At 39.5% G+C, this 19,753-nt stretch overlaps 1 protein-coding gene across 1 annotated transcript; it reads left to right on the top strand.

Moving 5' to 3' along the window:
* Window positions 1–6,408: 6,408 nt before the first annotated feature.
* kcnj12b (potassium inwardly rectifying channel subfamily J member 12b) lies at window positions 6,409–14,285 on the top strand. Its single transcript, XM_085156126.1, has 2 exons — window positions 6,409–6,986; window positions 11,093–14,285. Exon 2 carries the CDS (start codon window positions 11,189–11,191, stop codon window positions 12,470–12,472), a length of 1,284 nt encoding a protein of 427 aa, XP_085012252.1. The 5' UTR covers window positions 6,409–6,986; window positions 11,093–11,188; the 3' UTR covers window positions 12,473–14,285.
* The last annotated feature ends 5,468 nt before the right edge of the window (window positions 14,286–19,753 follow it).

Raw genomic sequence — 19,753 nt, 5'->3', positions numbered from 1 at the left:
CAATGACAAAATCAAACCTGTTTTTTATAGAGTGCTCTCGAAATCCAAAGCATCTAATATTGATTTTCAGCCTTGTCCTTTATGTACAGAGATTTCTCCAGATTCTCTGAATATTTTCATGATATGTGCTGTACTGATGATGACATATTCAAAGTCACTGTAATCTTACATTGACACACATTATTCCAAAAGTGTTCCATAATTTGTAGATGTAGGTTTTTTTTGCAGTTTAATGAAACTCTGCCTCTCTTAAGACGGTCTTTTTTATACCCAATCACTAATTTAACCTAATGATCCTCAAACTTCCTCATACTGCTGAATTTTTTTTTTACCACCACTTAATTTTCCAGCCGATTTTCCCAGTCCTGTCACAACATTTTAGAGACGTGTTATTACCATCAAATTAAAAATTACTCACTTAAACATTTAAACGTCTAATGTTTTTATGAGATTTCATTGCATTATGTTTTTATTTACGTTCTTACACACAGTGTCCAAACCTAAACAGAAACCATTACAGGCATCTGACCTCAGCATGTAAAATGTGACTCTAGTGATCTTATAATGTTACCTGGAAACTGCCCCTTGAGGACAAATGAAGCAAAAAAATAAAGTTAACTGAACTCATTTTACATTGAGACCCATATACAGACCACTTTAAACTTAAGTGGACTGGATGAGTGAAATTCCACTTCCTGTCAGTGAAAAGACATTTAACTACATATTCAATAAATTATGATGTCCTAATATAAGGCAAGGCAAGGCAAGGCAATTTTATTTGTATAGCACACTTTCAGCACAAGGCAATTCAAGGTGCTTATAATATAAGATAAAGAAGTATAATTTCAACAGCATGTCTCAGTTTTTCCGTATGATAAATGTTTGAAACACAGAAAACACTCTGGTAGCTCAATGGCCAGACTCTTCCATATTTATAAAACAAAGTTTTAGTTGATTGATGTTTTTTTTTTTCTAAGCAAAATTTAGTATACAATGAAAAAAAGGAACTTTTCTGTCATTTAATTGTTTATCTGTTGATTAACTATTTCGATGTAGTGTGAATGACTGAGGGGAAGCTAAGTATCAGGAGGAAAAGCTGTAAAACTTGTAAAAATAAATTTAAAAGTCCAAAAATTTATGCCCTCCTTTATATTTTCAAATTGAAGTCTTTGCTGGGCTACCTCTGCCGGGCGTCTGCTATAAGTCTGGATCAGGCAACATAGCATACATTACTCCAGAACAAAAAAAAATCTTTCCAAAGCATAAAAAAGTTGACTAGATTTTATGTTTATGCAGAAATGTTCATTTAACTACTCACAGGACATCCCGTGCGTAGATATAGCCGAGCTGTCAGGGTTACAGGATGAAGCCAGGGTGTCTGGTCACCAAAAACCTGCTGCTGCACAGCTCAGGATCAAACTGTGTGTCTCTTCCAAGGTAGAAACAGTCTTCTAATTACTTCTAAAATAACTGTCTTACTAAACAGACTTGGTTCATATTACTCAAACACAGCTCAGATAGCTCCCGAAGATTTATGTATGCTAAAATGTATTTATTAATTAATTTGTGTAATCAGCAGAGCATTTATAAGTGCTTTTTAAAACATGTTTTTAAGCTTTATTTTTGGGAAACACTGACCCACATCTCCAGAGATCAAATGTCTGTCTATGTCACAGCTCTCAGTGCTTTTGCAGAGCACATAACTTTGAAGGTACCCTGTTCTTTGGAGTCGCATTTCCAAAAAGGAACATCGCACCTCATTAAAACCCAACACCCATCTTTCCTTCCCAGCCTGTGAAACTCCAGTCATGGTAGTTGACACTTTGACATACCAAAGCTGATTCTTTGTGTTATGCATCATGGATGTAATTTGTAAGCTGGTGTGTGAAAATCTATGTTCGTTTTATTTTTGGACACAAAGTAAAATTTTGTATCCTAAGGTGACAAATATGCTGTCTTACTGAAAAGTTAAGTATTTGCTGCAAATCTCATGCGGCATTTCAGCAAGTGCTGTTGGCAAAACTGATGGAATTGAATGCAGAAAAGTACCATCAGTTAAACATTAACTGAATTTCTTTGTAATTTAAGCATTTTATTCCAGATCTTAATGCCCCATTTCTTTTTGTATCAGCAGGGTGACAGAGTTCCTGGTATATATATATATTTTTGAGTTTATATTGCTGCATTAATTAAAGCTCGTAAAGTAGATAATTCACGACAGTCCTCTAAATACTTCTACATCTACTCAATTTTCTTCTTTCGGCTGCCAAAGCAGATGATCTCCATGTTCTCCATCACTGTGGTCATCCTCTTTTCCTCCTGCTCTTTTCCTCTCCACGTGTCCAAACCACCTCGGCTTTGCCCCTCGAACTTTGTCTCCAAAGGGCTGAACCTGAGCTGTCCCTCTGATGCATTCATTCCCAATCTTCTCCATCCTCATCATTCAGAACAATTACTAGACACCCAGTGTCAACCAAGAACTGAATTTAAATACAAAACCTGTTTAGAAATCATTCTTCATGGCAATAAAACCATTACCATGTACTTTTTAAAATGATCCTCTCTTTAAATAACTATGTAAAATGTATTCAAATTGCTACATCAGAGTAATAGTGACTGGAAAACATAAAGTTTCCTCACTGTATTTGTGTGTATGTGTTTTCATGTGCACCTGCAGGGTTTGTTCTTAGTCCTGCCCCACAAACTCACCAGGCCCTCATGACTGATCAGCAACTGGTGAAGAAACACCAGTACACAGGTGCACCTGCTCGAGCTGTAAAAATAAGTGGCCCATTTAGCCATGCAAAGATCAATTACCGCAACTGGCTCAGAGACCTGCACAGTCCGCTTCTCCAGTGATACACTTCAGTGCTGCTGATGGGACCACGGCTTTGATTATTTGTGCGACAGGAGCCCAAGTTTGTGTTCTCAAATCGGCACAGAGCTGCGCAAACTTCATTCCCACTTTGATTTGAACCACACTGTTATAAAATCAGGTCTAGAGGCGTGTGACCTACATGCAACTTAACTCAAACTCGTCAGTGTTTCCATGACAATGGATAAATCCTTCTTTGTTCACCTGAGAATATCAGCCTTGGGACCAGGGATGGTGATGCGGCTGATGGGTGTTTGTGCTGTAAGGAAAATATACCAACAACAAACTAAACAAGTTTGGTTCATGAGATCTGTTTGTGATCTGACAGACCAGACCGTGGTTTATTTATTTATTTATTTATTTTATATCTAATGACTGATGGAAATAATGTGATTTTAAAAAAGTCCACACTCTTTCATTATTCACTTGTATAAGGCAGAATAAGGGAAACAAAGATTTAATTAGGCTTTTGACTGAGTACAGTAAAGAGTGACCTGGATTCAACCTCCAGTGTGGAGCTATCATTGCCTCTATGTGTTACTGGAACTGAGAGTGCTTTATTATTATGTTCATTATGCAGGTCTGAAGCATATTCACTAACTGGAACGGGGAGGTTGGAGAACAGCTACTTTCATGCATCATGCATCTTGTGTATGTTCAGCTTTTTGTTTCTGTCGGTTGGATGAACAACGCCTCTCTTCCCCACTCACGAACAGTTTGTGTTGGCTGCCAACAGATATTTTGTACTGCATCTCATCCTTCATGTTTGTTCTCTCTCTTCCTTGATCACTGCTGCATGAAACAAGCTTGTCTTGGAGCTTTGCAAAGTTTACACCCTAACTACTCTGACTTTGTTTCTCCCTGCTGTTTTTAACAAGGAGCACAATACAAGCTACCACCAGTACAGCAGTATAGAGTATTGCTGGGTTATTGCTGCGTAACAGCAGTAATAGTTTTGTTTAACGGAGCTTTGAGTAAAAACCGTGTGCCCTTATCCACACAGGGATAACCACAACATGGTGAAACACCTGAAATGAAAGTGTAGTGTGCTGATCAGCAATGAGCTGAGAATCTTAAAGGTGATCAAACACTTGTATGTTTATCAGTGCAGTCGAGCCTGGCCCACTTTATCCTGCTGCAGAGAAGGGCCCTTTAAATAACTCGCTGGGTATGAAGTATAGGCCGGGCACTGGACACACTTTGTCCTGATAGCACACTCCACATCCCCATCTGGGGCCGCCATCCCCTAACTGAACCCATAACCTATTTACAGGTCTGACATCATAGTAAGACTTCATAGTGTACATGTACAGTAATAATTAAGAGCACTTAGAGAGCTAAGATCTGTAGTGCTTGTGTTTGTCTGTAGTCTGGCCAATTCTTCATGAATGTTGTTTTTTTGCATGCATTATCTTGTATGCGAGGCAGTGAATCACATGCAAGATGCTTGCATCCAAAACAGATCCAGTGGGACTAACACTCACAAAGGTCAAATATTATTTCCTATTATATTTAGAAAACTGATACCGAAGCCATCTCGCCTTAGCTTCCTTGCAGGCCATCATAGTGGCTTGTTGCACATAAACCTTCCACCGATCCCGCTGCTCTGTGACGTTCTCCAGTGAACCTAGGTTAGGCTAGCAGTGGAAAGATAATCCTGTTTTTGTCTTGTTTGAGAATTGCAAAGTGCTGGACAGCTACACACAGCTTGTAGATAACCCATGTTCAGTCCAACCATGCAATTTTTAACACACACACACGTAAATTGTGTTTAAATACATTACAATCACAATATTTGTCTTTTTTTTTTTATGCTTGTACAAGCGCAAGTTTACCCCTGTGTTGCATCATCTTCCCTTTCAGTAGCAGTCTGCAAATTTTGTAGAACTTGGAGGAGCAGCTGCTGCGGTTTTGGAAGCCAAATGTTTTGCAGTTCTTGCATGTAATAAGATTTCAGCTGCCCAGCAGAGATGGGCTTCCTTTGCTCTGTTTTCTTTCATAATCTCTAAATGTTTTCACTTGCTCACTTCTGTGGACTACAGGCAGACTGCTGAGCCTTTCCCCCCACAGAGCCACACATTTTGTAATATGTGAAAATTCCAGTTTAGCAAATAAGTGAGGCCTTACCTGAAAAGATACCCTCTGGAAGACAGCATATGTTGCTCTAAGATTTGCATATATTCAGTAATTAGACGTTCACATAGGTGCAGGCTATCACTGCCTTGGGCACTAATGCACCCCTCATAACATGCTGGCTTTTAACCTGTAACCTCCACAGACTCCTCCTACAGAGGATGCAGCGACCAGAATTACCAGAATTTCAGATTTTCATTAGTCAGACCATAAGAGGTCATGCAGTCATGAAAGTCAGTGCTGCTTTTCAGGTTTCTCTGATTCTTTTAATGGCATAGAAAATGTAGCACAGAAAATTTCCAGAAGTTGATTGATTTTATTTTAAAGCCATCCAAATCATCTAAACCATTTGTCAGTCTGAACATCAGATATTCTTTTTTTGAACTATAAATATACCTTAAATGATTTGAAGACCAGTCTATTTTTATTTAGAACTTAGACAGTCAATTGAATTTTTTCTAGATATGTTTATGCAAGCATGGTTGTGCTGTGGTTAGCAGTGCTGCTGGTTAGCAGTCCTGGCTTTGCTGGTTCAAACCCAGTCTGTGTGGCATCTGCGTGATCTCCTGGTGTCTGCATGGGTTCACTCCAGTTACTCCAGTTTTCTCCCACAATCACAACACCAGTCGTGTGAAGGCATTTTATACTGTAAGATAACAACCTTGCAAACTCACATGACTCATCAAGCAGCATTTCAAAATGCTGCTTTGTCTAATCATGGTTACACACCTTTAAAAACATTGATATTCCTGTTGGCATTAGCGGTTTGAGTTCAGTTGCTAAGTAATGAATGAATCACCCAAACACACTGAATTCAAATGGTAACTATTGTAAGAAATTTGCAACATAGTCTCATTTCAACTTTGTAGGCATGCTGATACCATCCATAGGTATAACTGCTTTAAGCTTCAAGTGCAACCTTTAACAACTTCTCAGTGGCCTTGCGATGTACAAGACGCTGACAGACGTCCTCATTCACTCAGGCACGCACACAAAATTCAGAAACTGCCTACATGGTCTCTTCAAAGTCCAGCATATTCAACAAGAGCTGCTCTACTTTCTCACTGAGTAAAAATGGAGACCACCCACTCTGTGATCTGCTAGATTCTAGTTAGAAAATAGGGTATACATATGAAGTATAATCTATATTTGGAAATAAGAAGTTTACTCATGCAGAAACAGAGTGGTGTGTTCTTTAGGCGATTCTGCCAAAGTATAATCAAATACATTGTCATAAAAAAAAAAACACAACCCAAAGAAACCAGTGTGTCCCCCATCAGTCTGTGGTACACAACAGCCCTGAATAAACCAGTCGGTTCTTTCAACGCCGCTGATGATCACCTGACTGTCAACACTTTGTAGGGGAAGCGCATGTAGTCTCCAAATGCCAAGTATCTACAGTGACACTGTGGAAGGGAGGGGGAGGACTGGAGCTGAGCAGTGAGCAATAGTTCACTAGATGTGGGATACAGAGTGGGATCTGCAGCACAACGAGATCAGATAGCAGATATACTCAGAAAGTGTGAGACACGTGGAAGAAGAGAGACTGTCGACTCTCCCAAGACTCTAAAATAAGCTGTGAAGAATTGACTTTTTTGATTGGACTGGACTCAACAGGCCACGTGACCACTACATTCATTTGATTTGGGATGGCTGTCATCAAGGTGCCGTTCTGTTTTTGAAGATCACAATTACAACTTCCCTGCTTCACGAAAACCATTTTGTTATTTCTGGTCTGTTCCCGATCAACTGGATATCAATCCGGGGTTGACCCTGGAGTATTTTAGAGCACGAGTGATTGCTCTCCTCATTCAGTGGAGAAAGAGATGAAGACACTCTGTGGCTATTTACTTTTCTACCTCAGGAGGATAGAAGAGGAGAAGAACTGAAGGAAGCCAAACATGAAGCAGCTTGGCTAAAAAGCTTGGAGATTTGGAAGAAAAGGAAAGTTGGAAATCAGCGTTTTCTTGCGAATAAGGTAAGCCGCTTGCCTCTTGCCAGTTTCTGCTGTGATAAATGCCAGCAGATAAAAGGACTCATCGCTGCTCCTGAGTTAAGATCACAGCCCAGCAGGCAGAGTGTGGCTCCCGAGAGAGCCAAGGAGCAGTCGCACAAATAATTAGATATTAATATCCTTGGACACTCAACATCCTGCTTCCTAGCAACTAGACCTTCGAGAAACACTCACTCACAGGGGAAAAATGGTCAGATTTGTTATTATAAGTGTCATCCTTGATCCTGAACTTTAAGCTCTAACAAATACATCCCTTCTTGACTTCTGTGTGGTCTGTTATGTACTGGGTATTAATGTCTAACTATCCATGGTGTGGTCAGCTTCTATTTTTAACTTTTGTTTTTTAATGCATCTTTTAGACCCTTATCCTATTTATCACCTGACTAGCCTCCTGTAATGTTCTCAGACATACCAAAGAGAGTCCAAACAACATAATGCATGATAAAAAATATCTGAAAGTAAGCAGGACACAGCTTGTGCAAACCTGTAGTTGAGGTGTTTTCCACTGAATCTCTCCTGTTTCCAGGGCAGTGATGTGACTGCCTCCTGTTTAAGGGCTCTTTGAATTCAGATTATTTAAGGTACATCAGACCAGAATGCAGCCACATCATTCAAATCAGTGGAAACCAAAAAATAAAATAAAATAAGTAATAATAATAATAATAATAATAATAATAATAATAATAATAATAATATTTCCTAGATGTTTCTAGAAGTCTCTCTACTCAACAATTTTGGCACTTACGTGGGCAGTTATTTTAAAGCAATACTTTAAAATAACTTTACCTTCAGTAGTCACCAGGACATTGGAAAAGCACAATCAAATGCATAATCATCATTTCAATTTAAAGTTAGCTGACTCTGACAGCAAAAAGAGATTTAAAAACATCTTTTACCTCCGTGGAATTTATATTTCTAACATCATCTTTTATGTCACATAAGTTTGCATTCAGGGTACCATTTTTCTCTGATCATGGCTCACACAACACAGTAACACATTTTTGTATATTAACGTGAAAAACGAAACAATCACCAAGTCAGCAAGGTGATGTTAGCATTTAGCTCCAAGCCCTGCCTTGCATAGCCGAGTCTTGAGTTTAATAAAATTGTGCCGGTGGTATAGTCTTAAAATTACATCATGATATGGCAAGAATATTTACAATAACAATATTTCTGACAATAGAAAAACATGATGGTTGCAGCCTTCTTTTCCAATGAGCTACTTTCGATAGATTTAGGCAGCAGCAGTAGCATTATATAGTGTACTAGTAGTAAAACATCATAAATCAAATGTAAGCATAAAAGTAGCCTAGGTGGTGTTTCCCCATGAAATTTAAAGTAAAGGTGTAAAATAACTGTTTAACACTTTGTCGCACAAGAATGAAAAATATTTTCTACCTGGGATGTTGAATCTTGGGTCGAGGTTTTTGACCAGCTGCCTAAACTCCTGCTTTTCCATTGTGTCACCGTTTGCTCTTCCTGTCACATGGAAAGCAGCTAGCATTGCTGGGTTGAGTTGTTTGTTTACATTTGGGTCCCACGTCACCAGCTGCTAGAATCTCGTCCTTCACAACCTGGTTGCACTCGACAGCACATTTTTTAGCATCGAGTGGTGAAACGAGTTTGTTATTTCCATCTTGACTAAAAACAATTTTCTTTTTCTGCTTACTTTACAAAGCACAGACACGTCCGGGCTTGTTGCATTGTTGTTCACACTGGGGAGTGTAAACTAATGACACAGCTATAACAATAATGTCGCAATGTAACATTTTAATATCACGTAAAACCTTACACCAGTATTATTGCAAACAATTTGATGTGACACAGACCTAATCGCAGGTGCAGCTACGTTTTAGCCACATGTAAAAGAAGCGCAGAGGCTTTTACCTTTTCAGTGTGCTCTCAAAACATGCATTTTAATAGGTGGTTTTTTTTATACACATATATATTTTTGTGTTTTTTAGCCTTTACAGGACAGTAGGCAAGAGATAAGAAAACTAGAACAAAGAAAATGTGGTTAACAGCGCCGGAGCAAATTCAAACCCAGGCCTCAACATTAGCTTTACTGTATATGAGTTACCTGCTCTAACCAGTAACCTATTTCAGATACCTCAGAACTTGAAGTTAAAACTCAGGAGTGACGTCACTCACGAGTTAGCACGTTCCAGAAAAAGTGAGGGAAAACAGGATTTGTTTTGGTTTTTAACTAAGCCATTCAGTTATCACTAGCAATACAGTATAATACTTATTTTTTGTGCACACATTCATGGATAAAGCCTGATCAGTGCTCTGTGTATGGCTTATTTAGTGAGTGAAAAATGCACAACAGTAGCAGAAGAGATGCTACTGGCTACGTTCAGTGCCGCCATCTTGGCTTGCTAATTCGGGGTATTTTGGTCTGTTCCGACTCTCCGAGTGGGAAATCCGAGTTGAGGAGGTGTTCCATAAAAAAATTAAATCTGGGATTTCAGAATTTCCGACTTCTAAATAATTGAGGAACTACAACATGTTGGCCATTATTAAAAACAAGATGTCAGCTGCAGATTTGGCCAGAGCGTGCGCGCCCTGTTTCAAAACAACAGAGAATTTTTTTAAAAATCTACCAGTCTGCAAATTTTCATGCTCTCTTCAGGGGTTTTTTTAACTAATCAAACAAAACTTTGCACAAATGTTGTCAAACATACAGCGATTATTCATATCTATCTATCTTCTATTATAATCATTCCACTATAAATCCTTACTTTGTATATATTATGTTCATTTTATCATCCCCCTGTGAATGCTGTGTTGTGTTCTCCATTTCCGTTTGCTTCAAGTGTCCAGTTAAATGTACATCGCCCGAATGTAAATTAACAGTCACCAAAATTTGTGTCCACAGCAGAATTTTGTTTAAGTCAGCACCAAATACGGAATGAAAACTCTCTACAGTTATTATATTTTGGGAAAAACATTTCAAAAAACAAGGTTTGGGTAGATCATTCCAACACATTTACTCATTTTGTTGAAAATAAATTTTTATATGCACCTTTGCATGCATTTTGCGCAACTGAATGTGTAATACATTTAAGAAAATAAGAGAGCAAAGATTATTTTTAACACTGAATCACAGTAGGTTGAAGGGTTTTTCGTTGGTTGGGAAGGAGGTGCAATGTCATACAAAAGCTTTGTAAAACTTTGCTTTGAAAATCTACTTTCTGCATGCTGTAAAACATTATTACTTAGTACACATGTGAAAAAAGGGTTTACTCCACATAAAGTGCACCTTTTTCAGAAAGAAAAATCCCATTAAGTGCCTGAAGTGATGCCATTGATTTCTGCCATCAAACCATTTCTATCTCCATGACACCCGCTGTTCTGCCCCATCTTTTTCAGCCCATATTACTTTTCAGTTCAGCCTCACAAGGGAATCACACAGCCTCATCACTGTACTCCAGTGACTCTAATAGTTTTGCCAGCTGGAAGAAACAGAAGACACGTCACATAAAATGGCAGGGCATTGGATTAGCTGGCTATTTCTGTACCTTGTTGAACAGCGAAACATTCATTGTATATGCCGCAGAATTTCTGACAGAAGAGGTGGAATGAAAGCAAAGCAGAGTTGTTGTTTTTTTAATTGGATGCCATTAAAAATCTTTTATCTATTAAATGTCTGTTTTATTTTACTTCAGCAACATATAAGCAACTTAAAAAAAAACCCTGAAGATGATCATTTTAGCTACGTGGAGAGCTGAACCGAAATCAGCAGTGACACATTTATAAGTGTAGATGTGCTTTGGTGGAGAAAGAAATGTAATATCTGTAATGTGGATGGCAGAAGACATCAAAATGAAAAGAGAAAAATTAATTCAATCATGCCAAAGGTACTTCAGGAAGGGGAAATTGAAGTAGAAAAGAGCATCATTTTCACTGGGCTTGACTAATGAATCTGATACACAATGCTGATAACCATGTGACCTTCTGATGCTGTATGATTATCTCAATCTTTGCTTAAATGAAGGTAAATACAATTCTCTTTGTTTCCCTATTATTTGATGTTGTGTATTAATATTCTGCCTGTGTTTCCTTTACAGTGACCTTCACAGTGCTGGGCACTTTCATTGAGCCTGGTCAGTTTTGTATGAGCCAGGCTGATAGCGTGAAGCCCTGTGGCTGTGCACCACTGAGGCATGAGTGTGGGAAGAGCCCACCACCACCACCACAGCTTCTTGTCCTGTGAAGAAGAAGGCTTTAGACTGAGCACTATGCCTGCTGTGGGCAGTTTTGGCAATGGAAAGATCCACACACGACGCAAACAGCACAGCCGGTTTGTCGGCAAGACCGGCCAATGCAACATCCATTTCACAAACATGGATGAGAAGTCACAGCGGTACATATCTGACATTTTCACTACTTGCGTGGACATCCGCTGGCGATACATGTTCCTGCTGTTCAGCTTGGTGTTTGTGGTGTCCTGGTTAATGTTTGGCTTTGCGTTCTGGGTCATTGGCCTGCTCCACGGTGACATGGACAATCAAGGAAGGGACGAGAGTTTTGTTCCTTGTGTCATGAACGTACACACCTTTGTGGCTGCCTTCCTGTTCTCCGTTGAGACCCAAACAACCATTGGGTACGGAGCTCGCTTTGTCACAGAGGAATGCCCAGCAGCTGTCTTCATGGTGGTCTTTCAGTCTATTATGGGGTGCATCATTGATGCCTTTATGATTGGCGCCATCATGGCAAAGATGGCAAGGCCCAAAAAGCGTGCACAGACGCTACTTTTCAGCCACAATGCAGTAATCGCTATGCGCGATGGGAAGCTGTGCCTCATGTTCAGATGTGCAAACCTAAGGAAGAGCCACATCGTGGAAGCTCACGTGAGAGCCCAGCTGGTGAAGCCCCGCTACACAGAGGAAGGCGAGTACATCCCCCTGGATCAGCTCGACATGAACGTCGGATACGACAAAGGCACGGACCGCCTGTTTCTGGTTGCCCCGCTCACCGTCATACACGAAATTGATGAAGAAAGTCCACTCTTTGGCATCAGCAAACAAGATCTCGAAGCAGCCGACTTTGAGATAGTAATTATACTTGAAGGGCTGGTGGAGGCCACAGCCATGACGACGCAAGCACGCAGCTCGTACCTTCCCTCGGAGATCCTGTGGGGTCACCGCTTTGAGCCCGTCATTTTCGAGGAGAAGAACCAGTACCGGATAGATTACGCCTACTTTCACAAAACATTCGAAGTACCATCCACCCCCAGGTGCAGCGCCAAAGACATGGAAGAGAGAAAATTCCCAACATCTGGCGCCAACTCTTTCTGCTATGAGAATGAGCTGGCCTTCATCAGCAGGGATGAGGAGGACGAGGGAGACATGGAGAAAGAGCAGGACAGAGAGTGTCCATCTGAGTTAGTGAATGAGTCGTCATTTACCGAACACGAAACGCCCTCTCGTAGAGAATCTGAGATTTAACCTTTGATGCTTGTTTTGAGCATCGCCACATGAAGTGACCTATGACTGTCATCCTGCTGATATGAGGACACCGCTGAGGCAGGTGGAGGACCAGCAGTACAGAGTAGTGAAGCTTGTCCGTGGACGTTTCAGGCTCTCCAGAGATGACCACTGAGTTTTATGAAAAACAGCTGTCATGTTACAATTGCAGAAGTTCCTAGTAATAAAATGCATGACAATAGCATAGTTTTGTATAAATATTTTGAGAAATGTTTCCCAGTCATGGCGGGACTATCTGTAGGTTCCTCAAATTTGCAGCGACATGTGCAGTGAACTTGACTAAACTTGAAGTTATCGTTTAGGAAACTAAACCTGGAGAATACTTCTCCGAGCTCAACTGATAAAAACTAAAGTGCAAATCAAAAGTGGATGAGAGACAGATTTTCATTCTAAGCAAACTTAACACTTCTTTGAATGACAACAATATTAAATGCTCTTTATTAAACACCGTTAGCAACCGACTTGGCTGGTTGGCACAAATGCAGTTATGAGCGCAAGAAACGGTAGAGTTATACATATTTCTATCACAAAGGGGAAACAAATGATGTCACATCATTTGTAAATTTTGTATATAGCAGGGAAAACTATTCATCTCTGTTTACTTCAGCCAGTGACAAATGTTGGATCTTAAATTTACATTTGAATTACTTGCAGTTTACTAGAAACTCAGTGGCATTACGAGTAGGAGTGAGACAAACTATGGATAAGGCAATATCTTGTATAGCTCTCCTGTACAGCTTGTTACATTGCTGGAAATTATGATAATCTTGGAGCTCCAAACTGATTCCCCTGCTAGTTTGATTTACCCGGGACACCAAGTCATGACACTTCATAATGTGTATTAAATTAAATTTATTGCAAGAAGCTTACACAGAGAAATGGAACGCAAATGAGTGGGATAATTAAATGAATTTAGAAATGTTTATAAAATCGATCATTCTTGTTATGTACTATATATTACAATACTGACACATAGAAACAAACTAACACCACATTACAGTGAATAAACACATGATTACTTTTCCCTTTTTGGTTGTTTTCCTTTTTGCACAGAACTGTTTTACCATGTATTAAGTATTCCAAGTATGCTGTAACCTGATATCACTTGTTTTCATTGCTAATATACCACTGAAGAACTAGTTTGCTCACTTCTGTTGGTAACTATTACTATCATTGTCAAACTTTCCACTGGTACTGCACACATTATGCAGTTTACTCTCATAATAGAAGCTCCAAACAAAGGCTCCTTAATTAGAGACAGTTCCTGATAAACAGGATCAGCTTTTCCAGGTTGGGACTATCGGTTTTGTCTGGCTAATGATTTTATCTGCTCTGCCTAGCTGCTTAATCAAGGTATTGTTAGTTTCGCGATCTGGCTGAAAAGGCTGTGTCCAGCTGGCTTTGTGAAGTCTTTAAAACAAGAAAAGGGTTCTTAAATATAGAAATTCTTGTGACTATCATGATACAAAGACTAAGGCTAAAAGCCTCAAGCCCAAAACGTGCACTCTCACAAGTTGCAGAACCAGTGCATAAAACCTTCTAATAAAGAAAGTGCATTGATCTTGTACATAAATAGGTATTTGTAACACACAAATTGTAGGGTCTGAGCAAAAGCCATCTATGAGAAAAAAGATCACTTCAGGGAATTATTAGACAAACACTTAAATCAGAAGGAAACAATCCCAGCTACAGTATTTTGTGCTTAAAAGTTGGGGGGGGGGGGGGGGGGGGGGGGGATAGAGTCCAACTTGCAAAATGGATACAAAACACAGTCCTGAATACTTGAAAGCTCCTAAAAACATTTTGCCTATCACCCGAAAGGCTTCTTCAGTTTTAAAACAAGTGGTATCTAACCCCTAGTATGACTGTGCCCTTGGTAGTGGTCCTGTGGGAAGTATTAATCACGTGACAAGAGCCAAGGTGTGAAAAAAGGCATGAAACTTCATCTCCCGCTATCATGTGAGCTGCCTTGATAAATGCTCAAAGATGAATCAGTTCATCTGGAAGTTTTCACTTGGCATCTCATAACTCATCCAAGTGAATTCTCATTTCTTACCTGACTGCAGATTTCTCAGATTTTATAAACAAATAATTTTCATAATAACCAAATGTAGCTCCATTGTCACGACCACTGATCACTGGCCATGACTGTAAATTTAAAGAGAGTTGATTGTTGAGAGGACAAACATCTTCACAAACCTTAAAAAATCCAGTTGCCTTCTTTTTAAGCATTCAAGATCATGACCTGGATTACTGACACGCAGTTCAAAGCCAGCTGGATTCAGCGGTTATCCTGCTAGATCAACAACCACCCCATCCTCAGCAAGTCAGAGAAACCGATACGCAGCATTGTTTGCTATGTGGAGTATAAGTAGACTAGAGTGGAAGCACAATCAAATATACCTGCCTTCAATTAACCCAACAAAAGCACAGTTGTTGCCTCATAGCAATTGTAAAAACACACAGACCCACAAATCCACTCCAAAATCAGTGCCGATGCCCCACAACAACTGTGGAGGTAGATTATAGTGCAGAACAGCCCATGTCCCCTATCACAGATTTCACTCCTCCATATAACTATGATAAGAAAAAGTAGAAGTTCTTTTGTTGAGGAAACGTGGCTTAGCTTATAAACTACGACCAAGACAGAGATTATATTTTTATTAGTGGGCCTTTTGTATCCTCCACTGATTAAAAATGCAGCGAAAAGGCTTTTACAATCAGTATTACAGTAAATGTTGCAACTATAGCTTGGCTGGTGATGAAACTAGACCATGGAAAATGAACCACAGATATGCTAACATTAGCTTACAATGGGTTTGATCTGAGCACGTCCTTTATTATCTTCTGCTAAACCAGTGACTCCACAAAAAAGAGAATTTCTTTGGATGTTTGAACCCTGTAATAATGGAAAGTAAGCATGTTTGCTAGGTATATCTAGATAACTTCACCTGGTGTTACTACCAAGGTCAGCAATGTTTCAGACATGCTTTGCTCACTTACAGCCCCTGAGCTACGATTGTACATTTCGCAGTTTGAGTCAGAACTCTCATTGGAAATAAATCTGTCCGTTCCTCTCAGAGGCAACAGACTATGAAAATAAAAATAAAACCGCCCACTTTTCTCCTTATAAATGTTATCCTGCAAATCAAAATGTCAACTTGAGCTGTGTGGATGTGAAAAAATATATTTAGAAATAAGCAAAGACTAATAAGATCTAACGACTCACTGTTAAAAAAAAAAACAAAAAACAAAACTTGAAAGTTAATTTTGGAACGACCCATTGGCAACAGAAGAGTCTAATTAAAGTCATCTGAAATGAAGCACTGTGCCATATGTGACCCATGGGACACAGAGTGGGCTAATACTGTGGCACATCTGAGCCCTTTATGAGGACAAATCCAAAAGGGGATGCCTGACACAACAACTATGTTTATATAAAGTCTGTTGATTCATAGACTCTCAGATCAGAGGGGATTTTCAGAAGATATGTCATATTTCTTTCTGCAAAACAGGTATTTAGAGTGAAATCAGAACATTTTAACATTCACAATCAGTGCAAACTAATCAAATCTTGTGCAAGATTCCTTGAACTGTTTATTCATTGAGATTAATGAATGTGAAAAAAAAAGCTAAGCAAAGCAAAGTGACCCTGAGCGTCCTAGTTTTACTCTGACCTGCTCATCTGGTGGAAGACTACATGCAGGGCTAAAAAAAAGACATGATAACATCCACTGAACAGATGCACTTTATTAATTTTTGTTCTGCTATTTAATCTCTTTTTAACAGTCTGATGCTTTTCCTGAGGAGGGAATATTGTCTTAATCTTCCTTTTCGTCTTAATAAGAATAATAGGTCAGACTGTGTTTTATCTCAGGAGAGACAAATTAGTTTCCCCTCCATATTCATCAAACTAAAAACTCCATGTGGGTTAACTTAGGCGCCTAACTGCCATTTCAGCACATTTCAACACATTTTTATATCTCTATATATTGCTGACTCGCGCTGAAACTATCAGAATAGGTTTGCTCTAGAAAACAAATGTTGGTTCAAATGCAACAAGAGTTTGATCAAAGAGTTTTTCCATGTAAAACAGCAAAAAGTTTAATACATCTGTCAGTGTATTGTAAATACATTTTTTGCTTCTGATCTGTCAGGCTGAATGCTCATAATTATAGACAGAGAGATATATACACTCACTAGCCAGCTGCCCAGCTCTCTTAATCAAATGTCTCATCAGCCAATCACATTGCAGCCACTGGGGAAGAAAAGTGATTTGAATGACTTTGAACATAGCACGGTTGTTGATGCTGGTATGAGTCTTTCAGAAACTGCTCATCTACTGAGATCCCACACAACAGAAGAAAATATTCAATGAGTTCCCTGAAAAAACGCTCTATTGATGGCAGCGGTCAGAAGAGAATGGCCAGACTGCTTCAAGGAAAGCATCATATAATCATTTGTTACATCCAAAGTATGCAGAAGAGCATCTCCAAATGCAAAACACGTGAAACCTTATAGCAGATGGGCTACAGCAGCACAACGCCAGACTAGGTGCCGCTCCTGTCAGCTAAGAACAGGAAACTGAGGCTACAGATTGCACAGACTCACCACAATTAGACAGTGGAAGATTGGAAAAAGGTTATCTGGTCTTGTAATGTCAGAATCTGGCATGAACAGCATGAAAGCATGGATCCATCCTGCCTTGTTTGAACCATTCAATCAGGTGTTGATGGTCTAATGTTTCGGGTGATCTTCTGGTGGCAGGTGAACACATTGTGTAGGCTACCTAATAAAATGGGGGGTGAGTGTAAGTTGGCACACGGTTTTATAAAAGTAAGGGATCGGAATTTTTAGTGTCTTGACAAATAAATAAACTGGAAATACTCTTTTTGCCTAAAGGATTGAAATGACATCTAATGAACTGAACATCTCTGACCTCATTTTGCTCTTTTCCACTAAATGCATTTGAAGCCACACTTTTATTGTTTCCTTGCAGAGTTTCGTTTGTTGTGCGAGACAACACCTTAAAAGTGGGAGATGCACTAAAAAAAAGAAGAAAAAAGAAAGACTCCTCCTCTCATTACCACAATAAAATCTGTCTGATAAAGCCAAGCTTTCCTTCTTTTCTGCCCTTTGTGGTAGTCAGACACTAAGGACATGAATAATCCTACAATAAGCATCTGATGAGTGCGTATGGTGTAGCGTGACTGAGGAAAGTAAGTGAGCCGTTTGATAAGCAGAAAGGAATGGACTTTGATTTATGGCTGTGATTTGGTTTGAGGGTATCTGGTTGGGGTCACAGGTTTCTTCTTTCGCTCTTATGCAACCAATCAGTCACGTCTTTGCATACACACACGCAAGACTTGGCAGTTCTTTTGGATTTCGCTGCCCTGTAACCTTGAGCACTTGTAGAGGGATCACATGCACATATATTCACACCACAGAAATCTAATGTGGAGCCTTCGTCACCGTTCCTGCTGTAGTTTAACAGGTTATTTTCACTCTCTTTAGCTCTCTTTCACAGTCACATAAAGTCTCCACTGATAGGAAACACTCCAAATTTGGTTAAAATGTGCAAATATTTTATTGCCCCTATGTGCTGGTGGTACCTCTGTCTAATTGTAATTCTACCCAGATCTAGTTTTACTCAATTACCAGCTAATGTGACCTGGCATATCAGGAGTCAAAGTGAGGCTGTGAGAAATATTAAACTCGTGGCAAACTGTTCTGTATTTAATTACATTTGACTTTCATGCTATTAGTGCCAAATGAAAGCACAATCTCTTACTTTTATCCGTCTGTATCCTCTGAGATGTGCTGTGTGTGATGAAAGGAGCACTGAGAATAAACCTGGGATCCTTCCCACCCACTGTGGAGGATGAGAAGCCGTTGAGGGTCAGTCTTCAAACATGCAGAGTGGGTTGCTGAAAGGCAAATTCAGCCTTAATTGGACCAGCTCTATTCTTTACCTCAGCTCCTAGAAGGAGGTGGAGTGTGGAAAAAAGAAAATAACATGATGCAGCACTAACAGCTGCATTTCCGTTCCTCAAGCAATAACTCCGGACATTTTAGACCTAGATTATAATTGATAGAGTTCAATTTGCTGAATTTACAAAACGCTGCAATCTCATTGTTTCTGGAGCTTTTGGTCAAGAAACAACAAACAAAAGAAAACTTAACCCCAAAAGATGACACACTCTCTCTGTGCAAGAACATATATGGCATGGGTGCTACTTAACACTTTGCTTCCTGTTCCTGCATGTTCAATCTGTTGTTAAAATGCAACACATTGTTTTTAAAAAAAAGGTTAAATGTTACGAGACAGTATTTGGAACACATTTTAAAAAGGCAAAAAACCCCAGAAGGATTGCTAATTTTGCTAATAAGCCAAAAAGTGCCAAAAAGTCAAACCACTGCCACGGCTGCTATACCCCCTTACAAAATGCCCAGTGTAGATGAGTTAGTGAAACAACTAGTCTTATTGTGTCTTGTGATACAACATACCCCCTCTATACTGCTCGAGGATGTAACCATCGATATCTTTGCATCTGTCCATTGCCAACTATTACATCTTGCACAAATCCAGCCGACTCTTCCAGCTTTCTGCACACTCAACGTCCGTATACTCGTCACCACACCGTGTCTATGTGCTAAATAGTATTTTGAGTTTAATCTCAAAATGGACAATTTTTTTTAAAAAAAAATTCTTCTATGTGTCTCTAATGCTTCATAAAATGTGTCCCTTTTAGAGAAGACAAAAATAGATGCAGCACTGTTGTTGCCTCCTCATTTCAGTTTAGTGGAGCTGAAAATGTTTAGGACAGGTTCAATAACAAAAACAGCCTGGAGCTTAATGTTGCTCCCATGTCGTTAATCATCGCTTCAGAAAAACCTTAAAAGTTGATTTGAGGTGTCTGCTTTTAGATCCTAGTTCAGCTTGATATAAATCCTAGTTAGCCAACGTTCATGTCCTTATAATCAGGCTTTGGGTAATGAGTCTTCACGTTGATAACGAAACCATTAAAGCTCTCGTTGGCCTTCCAGTGTCACTTCTAACCAAGACTGAACATGTCACGGAAACCACTGCAGCGTCTTTTTGCTATTATTATATTATATTGCAGCTTTTCCTTCCATTAACAGCAACACCAAGCAGCTAAGGCGGCGTCATGCTATTCTTTTGAGGGGTGTGACCAGCTCAAAGGTTAGAGTAGTGCACTCGTGAACGTAACATAGCTGGTA

Source organism: Neolamprologus multifasciatus, chromosome 4 (assembly GCF_963576455.1).
Source record: "Neolamprologus multifasciatus chromosome 4, fNeoMul1.2, whole genome shotgun sequence".
In the NCBI taxonomy this organism is placed as follows: domain Eukaryota; kingdom Metazoa; phylum Chordata; class Actinopteri; order Cichliformes; family Cichlidae; genus Neolamprologus; species Neolamprologus multifasciatus.
This window is presented reverse-complemented; position numbering and strand designations above follow the sequence as displayed.

Bases quoted from the DNA above. Each gene is read 5' to 3' on its own strand.
- kcnj12b (XM_085156126.1), top strand. From the start codon at position 11,189: ATGAGTGTGGGAAGAGCCCACCACCACCACCACAGCTTCTTGTCCTGT.